The following is a 14,911-nucleotide window of genomic DNA, read 5'->3' on the forward strand; positions in this document are numbered from 1 at the left end:
GGAGCCGGGGCTTGCTGACCATGTCGTTCCCGTTCATTGACCGCTGAGATGACCAGCAAACAGGGGGCCGGGTGACAAAAGAGGAAGTCGTATCCCTTAGAAGGGGCAAAGTACTTCCGCTCTACGCCCTTTGCTGTTGCCGCGCTAGAGGCCGGGGTTTGGCAGACCGTCTTGTAGTTGGACTGGATTGTCTTTATGAGCCGGAGCGCAATTCTGGAGGGGCCCTTGGGGCTTAAGATGTCCACCATAGGATCCTCCTGCTCTAATGCTTGGGCCTGCAGGCAGAGGAAGCTCTGGGCTACCCTGCGGAGCAGCTCCTGGTGCACTCTGTGGTCAATCGAAGGAGGCCCCGACACCGCGTGCCTGCCATGGCTTCATCTGGGGATGACGAAGAGGTGAGGGCCTTCTGCATCTCATCTTCCAGCCCTTCTTGTCCCTCCTCGCATGCTGGGTGCTCCTCCGGGTCCTGCCTGCCTGACTGCCTCCAGGACGGCACCGGGCTTGGTGCGGCTTCCGTTCTCCTGTGTTCTGAAGGAGCGTCTGGTGGCCTGGATACCGTGGCCTCCTTGGGCGCAGAAGGGTGCCTGTGCGGGGACTGGGACTGATGCACCGAATAGCCAGATCTCGAGGCTCTGGAGGAGGTCCCCTGCTGTTGGTGATAGGCCCATGGTGTCCAAAAGGGCCACTGCCCTGGCGGGCCCCATTGGGGATGCCATGGGGCTCCCTGCTCGCCGGTGCCCTGAGAGCATAGCTGGAGCGGCCTGAGTCCACCTCGGATTCCGAGGATGCCGACTTGGAAGGCCAAGGCGGTGCCATAGAACGGTGCCGCTGGGGGGGGGGGGAGGGGGGAGGGGGCTGGAGAACGGCTCCTTGCCGACTGGGACCAGGATCATTGGCTTCTGCTCAGGCCTGGAGACTGATCTTGTGTCGCCTCAGTGCCAGCCCGGCGATGGCGCCGGGGAGTGGTACCCTGGAAGGGCCGGTGCTGTATGCTGGCTGGGATCCAATGCCCTCAAGTCCTGCTGGGTATGGGGCAACTGGGAATTCGCAGAGGCCGAGCTCGACCGGGACCGACACAGAGCGGTGCTCGGATGGTGACCTCGATTGGTGCACCACTGCCGGCTTGCCTCTTGACAGCACTCTAGGAGATGGTGCCGGAGGCTTCTCTTTGGCAGGGAGGGGGCTTGCCGCCGACAACTGGATAAGGTCCTTTGCCGCCTCAAAGGTGTCTGGTGTGGAGGGCTGTTCTAGGAGCTCGTCCAGCCCTTCCTCCGCACTCACGGCGCTTAGCCTGGGGTTCAATGGGCTCTTCGGCGCCAGAGCATGTCCTGGGGCAACGCTGCCCTTTTGAGCGCTCGTTTGCTTGAGCGGTGCCAGCTTCTTATGCAGGGGGCGCCCTCAGCTTGTAGGCTGGCCCTTTGACCGTGCTGGTGAGGTCAAACGGTGCCGGGGTTTTTCTTGTTGCCTCAGTGTGGCATGCTTGCAGTACCCCACCGGTGCCAGACTGCGAACTGACGCCAGGGCACTCCGCACTGAGGACGTCGGCGCTGAGGCCGAAGGTTGCAGCGTGGCCTCCATGAGTAGCTGCTTGAGGCGAAAGTCTTTCTTTCTTAGTCCTTGGCTTAAAAGCCTTACAGATCTTGCAGCGTTCTGTCTGATGCGATTCCCCCAGGCAACGGAGACACGAGTCGTGGGGGTCGCTAATTGGCATAGGCTTGCGGCACGTGGCACAAGCCTTAAAGCCTTGGACCTGTGGCATGCCCCGCAGCCCAGGGCTGGTGCTGGAGACAACTTCCAAGACCTAAAATAAAGAAAGCTTAACTATCTATTATGAAGAAGTGCTAACTACTAACTACTGATAACTGTTAACTTGCTGAAAACTATGCTAAGGGACACTCGCAAACGAGAGATAGAAAGCTGTTCCAACGACGCCACAGATGGTAAGAAGGAACTGAAGGGGGTCAGGTCGGCAGGGGTATATATGCACCAGCATGAGGCGCCACTCTGGCGAGGCTCCCCTGCCAGCCCGACGGGAGCTGCTAAGGGAAAAAGTTTCCGACGTCCATGCAACGTGGTGCGCGCACCTAATGTGTAATGGACGTGAACAATCACTCGAAGAATCATAATGTATCTTATACACAATAAGTCACATGAGGTATCATTGAAAAGGTTGTGATTTACTGAATACGGTTATCCTATTTGTATGCATGTATCATTTTTGTATATGAAGTTAGGAGTATTGATTCTATATCTGTATTACAAATGTGTTTACACCTGGGGAATGCCCACTAGGCAGAATGCGCTAGATGGCTGGCTGGGAAGGACCCATTCAGGTTAAAGGGCCATTAGGCGAAAAAAAATATGCCTTTGAAATTCATCTCCCACTGAGGGGGGCGGGGGGGGAGGGGGCTTCCTGAGGATTCTACAAACAGCCTCTGACTCATGGCTGCTATGACACTACAAGCACATGTGACCAGGTCACCTGGTGCTGGACTCCATCTTGAGATACCAGTGTTTTTCCACTGACTGGCATGGGAACCAAGCTTTGAAACAAAGGGTTCCCGCCATATTCAAAAAGCTATTTAACGCAGGACAGTGACATTATCCTGGTTCTTCACTGACTCCGCACCCAAAGAGACTCTTGGAAAACATCTAAGGAACAGAGAGAGACTGAACTGGGAAAAGTGCTGGATCCAGGGCTAAAAGGATTTTTAGCCTGTGAATGAAACACCTGGGGATTCCAAGCTGTAAGTTAGTGCAGCTTGCCCATTAAGAATCTGCTGCATGCTTGGATCATCTAGAGTGAGAATTTGCTATTTATATCCAATCTCTTTAGTATATTAAGCTTAGTTTGTGTGTTTTGTGTATTTGCTAGGTAGTCTGCTTTGATTTGTTTGCAATTCCTTATAATCACTTAAAATCTATCTTTTGTAGTTAATAAACTTGTTTTTGTTTGTCTAAAACCAGTGTGTGGGGAAATCATATCGCAGAAAGCTGGTGTGTGTGTGTGTGTGTGTGTGTGTGTGTGTGTGTGTGTGTGTGTGTGTGTGTGTGAGAGATGATCTTAGCTGTACAGTTTTCTGTGCAATGCAAGACAGTATAACTGAATTTACACTTCAGAGGAGGGTACGTGCCTTTGGAACTGGGAGGTGCCCTAGCTGTGCCTTCTTATGCAGGGGCTGGTTAAAGAACCTGTGTGCATGTAACTGCAGCTGGGTGTTTCCCTACCTGTATGTGTGCTGGTAGAAGTGCAGGCTGGACCCTGGGAGGGCTTGGCAGGCTGGTCACAGCAGTACAGTGTAAAGGGAGCCCAGGCTGGTGGGTCAGGGGGCTCAGTGGTACCCCAGTTCCAGGTGGCACCCCAGGGGTAACCCATCACAACCCCCTCTTACTTATTTGATTTGAACTTCCCTAACAGGGGGAAAGCCTTGGACTAAACCGACTTAGGGGGATGGGGGGAGACAAGAAGAAGTGGCCCAGGGAGGACAGCCTTAAGCAGCCTCAGTTGCCAGACCCAAAGGGCCTTGGGTTGGAGTCCAGTGGAGTGGGAGGGCCCAGGCTCCCCTCCCCACAATCCCACTGCTAGTCACGGATTGCGGCCTTGACCACTAGGCCATGCTTCCCAACCAAACCCCAAGTGAGGACCACTACAGCCCATGACATTTAGATGTGTAATATTATATTGCATATGGATAGCTATACTTCTGGGCCCTGAAGCCTCACAGTATCAGAATTCTCACTGATGATTTTGAAAAATTTGTTTTGGCCATTTACTTGGCTAATACCGGCAAAACAGAACTGGCCTCCTCAAACTCTCCTCCATCTTTTTCCATCTCAGGAGTCTTCCCTCCTCACTGCAATTAATGTTTCAACTGCTACATGTCCTTCCCTGGCCCCCCCATATTGCATCTGGCAAACTCACAAATGCACTCTTCATTTAACAGAAGACATATCCTCACTCTCTTCCTTGCTGATTAAGCAGTTAGGTGTTTTAAAGGGAGATGTGACAATGGCCAACAGTGAATATGCAAACCAAATTTTAGACTGCAGTTTAAAAGGATATTTGAATGGTTGAAATCTAATAAAACAGATTAACTTTTTGGTAACTATTGAAGAAAAACGTCAGAGTTCCAATTTGGGATTTTTCATGCACTTAGCTGTCCTTCATGGACAAGGATACAAAATTTCAATGCTCAAGAAATGTACACATAAGTAAATCATCTGTATTAGGCATCTATATTAAGTTTGACTTGAGCATCTATGAGAGTTTTGCTTGAATAAGGACTTCAAGATTTGGCTTTCTGTTCCTACTTAGTAAGGAGAATATTAAAATCAGAATATGCTTTCATTTGTAGCACTTGATACAGAGCTTTTAATCTGAAAGCTTCAGAGCACTTTATAAAGGTGGGTAAGAATTCTCTCTACATGTGATTATTGTCAGACAGAGTGGCTAGTTTAGGTACCGAAAGACTAAGTGACTTGCTCATGGTAACACTGCACTTTAATGGCAAAATTAAAAACTTCATCTCCAGCCCCAAGTTCTAGTCCATAGGCAACAAAATAACTAATATTAAAAAAATTGTACATCACCAGTATTTTTAACTCTTTGATAACTTAGGGCTAGCAGAATGGACTCCCCCTTGCCCCACCCTCCCCCTTAAAATAAAGTGAAACAAAATTCTGGGACAAAGAATGTCCACCAGGAATTAACAACTGGGCTGAAGTTATCATTTATTGTAAAAAATTGTTTTCAGGACAAGTGCCCTCTCTTCAATTGTAACTACATATGGCACCACTTCTGTAATACTGCTTTTCAAGCATATAATATTACTGATTTGGAAGTTTTCCTATGTATACTTTCAGCTATTGTATACTTTGCTTTAATAAAAAATTCAATTTCTGTAGTGATACAACTGGTTACAATACAAAAGCAAAGTTGAAGAGAGAAATAAGTCATTTTAATGATTTCGATGTTGATGAAACAACTCAAATCACCATTACTTAATTTAACTGAATGATCTTTTGAAAGTAAAGATTAAAATTAAGAAATAATGTAGCATATGGCACTAAAGGAGTCACAATGTCCTAATAAGTAATCCAGTAGCACCACCTCCTGGTCATATTACCATGCACACATACTCAAAGGCTGAAAACATGCTACTTGCTGTTAATTTTACCATATACAACAAAAATTGCATAAATCATTTTCTCAAAGAGATAAGTATATTGAGAAATAAAGGTAAATTAAAATATCTGCTGACAAATATAACTTGCTGCAAAAGACTGGGAATTATTAACAAGCAAACATTTTGCCAGAATTCAAGAAACTGAGCAAACCAGTTTTTAGTAAAAGTCACAAATTCAGTTTTTTTAAAACATCCCTGAAACTAAATGTGAACTTGTGCGCTTCTTAAATAAAACATATTTTTATGCAATATTCTGATCCCAGAACAAGAGAAAAATGTACTGGAAAAGAGCATTATTTTTCAAAATTGATGTTCATTATTTGAAACTATTTTTCTTCCCATTTTGAATGAAAAAAGGTGAATGCCGACAAATCAACCAAAGCAGCATACGTACCTTGAAATACTTTCTTCTTATCCGTGTCATATTCATTAGCATTACTCCAGAATTTATTCCAGTTATTCCATAATATGGGTGTCTAGCAAAGCGATTATACCATCCAATACGAGGTTCCTCATGTTCTGGTGCCATTGCAGCAATGTGTGTGGAATTAAATTTTTTCAGAAAAGACCAAATATCATCAACAGGTCTCAAAAACAGGATGTCAGTATCAACATACAGTAACGAATCCACATCTTTGAGGATTAACTGTGAAGAAAAAGTTAAAATCAAACTGTAAGTGATCCATGAAGTAACTGTTTTGCTTTTTTATAGCTTACTTTGACAAAAAAAAGTTATTTGGAAACCATTCACTTCCATGCACCCCTTGCCCTCACAGAGTAGTTTAGTTTATATATTTTCATGAGCCAATGAATTCACTTCAGATAGTTTACAAATGTACAAATTCTTTTATTACCCATAATAAGAACAGAAAGAAACTTAAACCTGATGTAGAACAGTTTAAGACATTGGTGTACCATGCAATTGAAAATGCAATTTTTTTTCTTTAGTATATTGCTACTAAGGGGGAAAAAATGGGAGTAAGTGTTTTTGTAAAATGTGACAAAAATTATTTTTAGTGGAAACAGTTCCCTGCACAATTTCAGCCAAAAGTTAAATTCAAAAACAATTCTTGATGAATTCATAGAAAACCTGTAAACACTGTACTATTATGAAATAAGATAACTTACTGGCAAGAATAGCCTTTGTGAAGCACAGGGTTTAAACAGTTTCTTCCATTCTGCTGCACTCTCAGTTGGAAATGTTATTGGGTATATGGTATAATTAAATTTTCCTTGATATGGCAAACCATTGAGCTAGGTAAAGAAAGGACACAAAACTTTTTAAGCTTAATTTTATCAGAGAATAATGTATCATAGGAAGAACTGATCAATTAGATTGACAATTTAATTGAAAACATGCAGAAATATGTATTGATCTAATTGATTTTATTAATCTCCTCCTCCCTCCCCAAAACTGGAAACATTTTTTTAACTACAAAAATCAGCTAGAATATTGTTCAAGTATGCTTAATGTCAAGCAAAAGGTGATTCAGCAAAGGTCTTTAAAATGAGAGCAAATCAAAGATGGGATACAAAAGTAAAGGGGACCGTAAACACGTTAAGCAAACTGCTGATTTTGTAAGGGGGGGGGGGGGGATCATTAAAATTAAAAACAAAACTGGTATGTAAATAGAGTCACATAGGTCTCAAGTAACCTTGGTAATTTAAAGTATCCACTTTTTAATGCAAAAATAACCAAACCCACCATAACTGTGCATCAATGAACCGAATTCCTGCCTTAGATTATCGATCTGGTCATAATTTTCCATTCAGCAGCTGGAATTTGCCAAGAAGAGACATAACCCAATTGATTATTTTCACCACTACTGTCATTCCAATCTGCAAAGACACTACCATGCAGACAGCTGGTGGGACTGCCTGGTCAGAAGGAACAGGTCCAGATTTTCTCCTGAAGACAAACTATTCCTTGGCTGTTTTGAAAGAAGCTCTCAGCTGGATGATGTTCTGAGCAGGAAGCTGGTTTGGATTTAAAATGAACTCACATTGGCAGAACTGGGTCACTACAGTTTATGCAGTGAAGAAGAGGTTACTCACTTTGTGCAGTAACTGCAGTTGAAATGTGTCCCCCTATGGGTGCTCCACTTCATGTGCACATGCAACTATGATTGAAGAGTTATGGATAGCAATAACCATTCGGCCTGTGCATGTGCTCCAGACACTCTCATGCCCTTTACCGAGGACATAAAGGTTGCACAGATGAACCTCTCTCAGTTCCTTCTGTACCCAAAGTCCCATGAGATGAAACTCAAAGCAGAGTAGAAGGAATTTAGGGGTAGAGGAGCAACCATAGGGGGACACATCTTGAAGAATTCTGGTTACTGCACAAGGTGCATAACCTCTTTTTCTTCAAGTAGCATTGCTATGGGTGCTCCACTTCAGGTGACTTGCAAGCAGTATCCCCAGAGGGAGGAGGGAGCTTCAGAATCAGATCCAACATGGAAGACAGGACATCATTTTCAACTGCAACATCTGATCTGGAAGCGTGAACCAACACATAGTGTTTGGAGAAAATATGTATTGAGGTCCAGGGTTGCAGTTTTGCAAATTTCAACAACTGGAGACATTTTTCAATCATGCCATAGAAGTAGATTGGAACTTTGTAGAATGGAGTAGTACTCTAGGAGGAGTTTGAATGTTGGCAGCCTCATAACAAGAGATAGTTCACCCAGAGATCCACTTTGAGAGTCTTTGAGTGAAGACTGTGTATCCTTTTGATATGCCTTCAAATAAAAAAGTCTGGGAGACTTTCTAAATGGTTTGGTTCTGTCCTGAGAGGATGACAACACCTTTCTGACATTTAAGGTATGTAGTGCAGCATCCTCCCTGTTCTGGTGTGGCTTTAGGGAGAAAAAAAACAAAACAGAAAATGAATAACCAGGTTAATATTGAATTCAAAAGATACTTTAGGTAGAAATTTAGGGTGTGGTCAAAATGAACTTTTCCCTAAAAAATATTTTAAAGGGAGGATCAGCCATTAAAGTCCCCATTTATCTGACACTTCAGGCAGAGATGGTGGCCACCAAGAAAGCCATCTTCACAGACAAGTAAAGTAGAGAACAAGTAGTCAATGGTTGAAAAGAAGGCTTCATAAGGTAATTAAAGACGAGATTTAAATCTAATAGAGGAGTGGGCTGTCGAATCTGTGGAAAAAGATTAATCAACCACTTGATGAATCTTGCTGTTGTGGAGTGGGTAAACATTCAGAATCCCTCTACCTGTGAATAAAAGGCTGTAATAGCTGCCAACCGAACCCTGATGGAACACATGGAAAGACCTGACTTTTTTTTAATTCCAACATATAAACTGAGATTAGCAGAGAGCGAGAGCGAAAAGGCAAAAACTGTTGCCAAACACACTGGTGGTGAAATCTCATCAATTTTTGAAGGTAAACGTTGTGCGTTCTGTTTAATACCACATGTACTTTTGCCAAACAGGAAGTTTCTATCTCTGAGAGCCATTGAGGAGCCAAACTCCTAGTCAAAGAACCAGGCTAGAAGTCTTCACATAGGACAGGAAGCAAGGTGGATCAATTAAAGGTACTAGACTTGTCTCTGACAGTTCACTACAACTAAAATGACACTGGCTTTTTCTTATTTGCTCTTGTTCAACGTGCTCAAGATCAATGATGTCAGAGGGTATGCACAGAGAAGGACCTTCACTAAGGAGTGAGGAAGGCATGCCCTAGGGAACGAGGACCCAGTCTTCCTCTCAAACAGAATTTTATGCACTTCCTGTTGGCAATGGCAGCAGAGAGCACCACTTGTGGAAAGCTCCAGATTAGAAAAAATGTTCTGAGAATCCACAAGTCTAGCTCACATTCATCATCTTGGACGAAGTGCCTGGTGACATCATCAGCCATGGTGCTTTGTATGCGTGGAAGGTAAGAGGCTGAGATGACTATGTGACTGGCTATGCACCAGTTTCATAGCTTCATTGCTTCAGCACAAAGAGAGGAAGATCTCACCCCACCCTGACAATTGATGTAGAGCATGCAGGCTATGTTGTCTATCATAACTTTGCCGGATTTTCCTGACTAATGGAAGGAAGCAGATGCAGGTGTTTCTGACTGCTTTCCATTCCAGAAGGTTGATGTGTAGACCATTTGCCCTTAATGGTGTGTCCCTCTTCCCACAAGAGATGAATTCAACATTATAGTGATGGTAGGAGTAGGTTGAGTGAAAGGGACTTCTGCATAGACTTTGGAGGGATCCGTCCACCAACTAAGCGAGTACAGAACTCAGCAAGGGACAGACACTAGCTTGTCTAGACTGTGCTTGTTTGGATATAAACTGTTCTGAGCCACGCCTGGAGCATGACATGTTGTATTATGAAAATACAAGCTGTCATATGTCCTATGCCATAGGACGTATGCCATACATCCTAGCAGTTGAAGACAACTTCTTGCTAACGTCTAGTTGCTTATTTGAACATTGGAAATTAGGTTTGCTAGGAGATGCAAATCTGTCCACAGGAAGATAAGCTCTGATTGTTACGGCATCCAGAGAACCCCCTCTGAAGTCTACCAAAGTGCACTTTTCGATATCGAGTTGAAGTCCTAACCTGTGGAATGGGGACGCTGCTGCCAGTACTGCAGAGAGAACTTTGTCACATGACCAGGGGTTGAAGCAGGGGAAGATGATTATTCAAAGTCAACATAGATGAGAGGCTACCACTGCCATGGTCTTTGAGAATACATTTGGGGCAGAGGAGAGGCTGAAGTGAAGCACTCTACTCTGGAAACGATCCTGGTCAACTGTAAAACACAGCAACTTCTTGTGAGGGGGATGGACTGCGATGTGAAAATATGTGCCCTGAAGGTTGAGGGCAGTGAACCAACCAATCCTTGGAACACAACGATGGAATTATAGCTGTAAGCGTCACTATCCTGAATTTCTGTGATTTCACAAAGGTGTTTAGGATCTGAGCTCTTATACTGGTTCCCATCTCCTGCTCTTTTGGGGACCAGAAAATACTTATAATATAATCCCTTCCCCTCTGTGCTGGACTGGAACTGTTTCTATGGCCCCCATGGATAGAAGAGAGATGACTTCCTGTCTTAGTAAGCGTTCATGAGAGGGGTCCCTGTAAAGGTACGGGGAAGGAGGTTAAAGGGATGGAGGTAAAATGAATGGAACAACCAAATGTTATAGCCTACAAAACCCATTTGTCAGTTGTAATTTGTTCCCATGCAGGTCAAAAGTGGGAGAGATGGTCCCCAAAGGGAGGGAGGTGGGTGGTATGGTGCAGCTGAAGATTCCTGAGGTGGGGCTGCTCCAGACCCTCAACCAAACCATCAAAATTGATATTTGATATAGAGGTCAGCCGGATGGTGGTAGCAGTCATGGTAGGCAGTCTCTTCTTCTCACAGCTCTGTCACTTTTTAGGTGGTTCAGAAAGCCTGTGGTAACTGGGGAACTGAATTGGGTGAGATCTCTATGCTGTTTGCAACCTGCTAAATTTTCTTTTGTTTTCAGGCATATATATGCGCCAAGGGACTTGAGTTTGACCGTGGAATCTTTCAAACTACAAGAGAGATTCATCCATGAACATGATGAATAGCTTAAGTCCATCAAAAGGGAGGCCTTCAACAGTATTTTGGGTCTCCCTAGAAAAACCAGACAGCTGTAGCCATACTCTATGCATGACAACAGCAGTAGAGATGGAATGGGCCACAGTGTCGAATGCATCTAGGGAGGCTTGCAGCGAGATTCTTGCTAAGAGCTGACCATCAGCTATGACAGCCTTGAACTGCTCATGATATTCCACAGGAAGGTGTTCAATAAAATTCTTGAATTTAATCATAGTTGGTGTAGTTGTACTTTGCCATTAGTGCGTGGTAATTTGCAATACAAAATTGCAGGATTGTGGAAGAGTAGCTTGGTCTTTAACATAGGGTGTAGACTTCATATGATGCGGTCTTCCACACTCACTGATAGCCTCACAACTAAAGAATTTGGTGGAGGGTAGCAGAAAAAAAAACATTCAGAATTTTTCAACAGGATGTAGTACTTCTTATCAGCCAATTTGCAAGTAGGTGATGTGGTGGGAGAATCCAGTAAGACTTTATTCAGTGGTAGAGCCACTTAGAGGCTGTAGTATGTAGAATGTCCACAAGTTTATGTTGTGTCTTCTGGACATCCTCTAACAGAGTGCATAATGAGTCAGCAATCTGTTTAATCAGTTCCAGAAACTGCTTGAAATCATCAGCAATAGAAGGTGGAGGAGACATTACAGCTTCATATGATGACAATGAAATATTAGTTTGTGGTGTCACGCCCTTATCCGCTGTAGCCTCTTCCGCCTCAACAGACTCCTCCTCAGTTTGGGGCTGTTGAAGAGGGAGTGATGGAACAGGAGACTGTCCCATCCATGAACTCCTTAGGAAGAGCTAGGAGGTCTTGAGAACTGCTGGAGACAGGCAGCCCACGAGACCCAGTACAGAGACTGATGTGGGCTATAAGGCGGGGCAGGGGGCACATCCAGCATTGGTTATGCTAGTAAAAAGGGGCACAAAATTGTTTTTTCTTGGAATTTCTCGCTCAAGGAAGGTGGTTTGGGAAATATCCGGTTCATGGCAGACAGCATATCCCTGTACTGAGATGAGAGAACCGAGGAATTATCTTCAACGTAGTCCAGTGGCGAGGTGGACAGTGAAGGTGAAGACAGCTGTCTGTCCGGCCCGATTGGTTCCAGAAACTCAGGAAATATAAGGGGAAGATAAGACTTCGGTGACCCAATAGATTTTGGTGTTGATAGTCATTTGGTACCCATTAATAAAGGAGAGACTGCATTGTCTGAAATTTGAAAGTCTCTGGAATAGCTAAATTCCTGTGGTATCAGGTGTACATGAACTGAAGAAAGTCGAGGCTCTGCTGTGGTCGGCATCAGTAATGAGAAAGCGCTGACTGCTTCAGTGGTCCCATTTTAGAAGACCGTATCCCTGGTACCAACACTGTTTCAGTGGTACACATCTCTTGGATGACACTGGTACTGAGGACATTGACTTTTGGGATACCGGTTTGGGTACCAACACTGTGGAATCAGTAGGTAGCACTGATCTTCCTGAAGCACAATCCTGCTTAGGCAGTACCTTGGTCGGTTTCGGTACCCAGCAGGGCTGGCCTTACCATGAGGTGAACTGAGGCAGCTGTCTCAAGTGCCAGACTGTGGGGGTGCGCCACTAGGACCCAGAATGTAGAAAATTGTGTCTGCTGCTAGTGCATAAATATTCTCTCTGCTCTAGATGCACAGATATGGTGGAGTGCTGTGCTGGCGGAAGGAGGGCACAAGAGACATAACAGGCAGGCAGGAGAAAAGGTGAGAGGGAATAGCAAAAAGCAGCAGGAGCTGCAGGGAGAGAGAGGAGGAGGAGCCTCTTATGTACCTCTCTAGGACCCCCAGGAGCCTGGACTGATTAACACCAGCTTCTCAGGGAGCTTTCTGTTTCCTGCTGCTTCCCTGAACCCACTTGAGGAGAACAGGCAGTCAACTGAAGTAGTAGGAGTCAGTTAGGCCCTTAAGTCGCAAATGTTCACAATGAGCCTTCCGGCCCCAGTGAGGATGAGAGTGGTGAGAAGATGCCTGATCTTCCAGTTAGACAGAGTGCAGGTGACCTGGCAGCTACTGCAGCATCCATATCTCCATTTCAAATGGATGTAACTATGCACATTCCTGAAGAAAAGTATAGATCAGAGAAAAGTGTGAGTTTAAACTGCTGCTGAGTTTAGTTCCTTATGTCTAGATGATCCAGGACCGTGGACACACTTGAGCAGTAGCCTGAGGGACTTCCTTGTACAGCATGGGCCACAGCAAGTGAAAAACTTCATGTTCCCCAAAGACAATGACAACAGACGTTTCCATCCAACACATTACTGGTGTGAAATCCCCCAATGGTAACAAAGTGGAGAGGCCATGGCTTATGTACTCAAAAACCCAGAATGCTGCATACTGTTTTTGTTGCAAACTCTTCCAGTCTAATGTTCCAGCCACATTGGGTTCTACAGGAACAAAGGACTGGAAAAATCTGGCTTGAAATCTGGCATGCCATGAGAAGGCAGTAAATCACCAGAGAGCATTCCATAGGTGGAAAGAGCTTGAGATGAGACTAAGGTAAAAGGCCAACACAGATGGTGGTGTCTCTTTACTGGCAAAATGTTCTGAAAAGGCTCACTGCCATTGTGAGAATGCTTGCTACCCAAAACCCAGAGGGGCACTGTGTGGCACTTCAGATCAGCTGTATGTGCCAAACATTGGAAACGTCCTTAAAACTGTGGAGCTGATGGCTGAGTTTGATGCTGTACTCCAGGAGCATCTAAGAAGAGTCACCACCCAAGAAATGTACACACACCACTACCTTGGAAAAACAATTCAAAATGAGATCATACAATTACTGGCAACAAAAGTCAAACAGAAGATTGTGGCAGATCTGAAGTCAGCAAGATATTGCTCTGTTATTCTGAACTGCACACCTGACATCAGCCATACGAAACAAATGACTTTAATGGTGCATTTTGTAACAACAACAGAACCTAGTGAAAATGTCCCTGCAATGGTGACTGTCAGAGAGCATTTTCTAGAATTTATTGACATTGATGATACTACAGAAGCTGGTATGACAAATGTTCTTCTTAAAAGGCTGGAAGATACGGGAATTGCGATAGCTGACATGAGAGATCAGGGCTACGATAATGGTGCGAACATGAGAGGAAAGAACAGAGGAGTGCAGACACAGATCCGAGAGTTAAACCCTTGAGCTTTTTTTGTCCCATGCAGTTCTCATTCATTGAACTTGGTGGTCAGTGATGCGGCATCAGCTTACAGTGAGGCTGCTGAATTTTAATGTAATTCAAAGCATCTATGTATTTTTCTCTGCATCAACTCATCGATGGCAAATTTTGAAGCAACATCTGGGAACATCCTCTCTGACACTGAAACCACTGAGGGTGCCACACGATAGGAAAGTCGAATGGAGGCGATAAACCCTATCAAACACCAACTTGGGAAGACAGATGATACCATACTTGCCATTATGGAGAATAATGCTAGGACAGGAGCTGTTCGTGGGAGAACAGTGGCAGAGGGAAATGGAATCACCAGATACATACATAACTTCAAATTTCTGTGTGGCTTAGTGTTGTAGCATGATATACAATAAATGTTGTAAGCAAGAGACTCCAAGGTTTTGACCTTGATATATCTGGAGCAATGGAACAACTGGACAAAGCAAAGTCATACCTACAGTCTTACCGGTCAGATGAGGGATTTCAAAACATTCTGAAGAGTGCACAGAAGTTGGCAGAGGAACTTCACACTGAAGCTATTTTCCCACCCATTCAAGAATACAAAAGAGTCACCGAAGAAGACGACATTTTGATTACGAAGCACGGGATAATCCCATAAGAGACCCCAAACAACAATTCAAGGTTGAATTCTTTAACCAGCTGCTAGATTGTGCAATACAGTCAGTTGAAGAACGTTTCATGCAGCTCAAGGAACACAGCAGTATAGTTGGGATGTTATATGATATTCCAAAACTCCTCACTATACCTGAAGAAGACCTACACCAGCAATTCAGGGCACTAGAGACAGTGTTGTCACAAGATGACATGCACGATATTGATGTGAGCGATTTAGGTGATGAACTGAAAGCCCTTTCAAGATACGTTTCAGCAGGATCAATTCCACAGGCTGTTCTGAATATATGT

General features: G+C 44.4%; 1 protein-coding gene across 3 annotated transcripts in view; it reads right to left on the bottom strand.

Moving 5' to 3' along the window:
• GXYLT1 (glucoside xylosyltransferase 1) overlaps positions 1-14,911 on the bottom strand; it is a 78,975-nt gene that overhangs the window by 22,158 nt on the left and 41,906 nt on the right. For all 3 annotated transcript variants that reach the window (XM_005297928.5, XM_024100598.3, XM_042859228.2), the window contains 2 exons: positions 6,315-6,440; positions 5,581-5,832 (listed from right to left, as the gene is read on the bottom strand). In XM_005297928.5, coding sequence (XP_005297985.2) covers positions 5,581-5,832; positions 6,315-6,440 — 378 coding nt within the window. The remainder of the gene's footprint in view (positions 1-5,580; positions 5,833-6,314; positions 6,441-14,911) is intronic.

The sequence above is a fragment of the Chrysemys picta genome, chromosome 1 (genome assembly GCF_011386835.1).
Source record: "Chrysemys picta bellii isolate R12L10 chromosome 1, ASM1138683v2, whole genome shotgun sequence".
Taxonomy (NCBI): domain Eukaryota; kingdom Metazoa; phylum Chordata; order Testudines; family Emydidae; genus Chrysemys; species Chrysemys picta.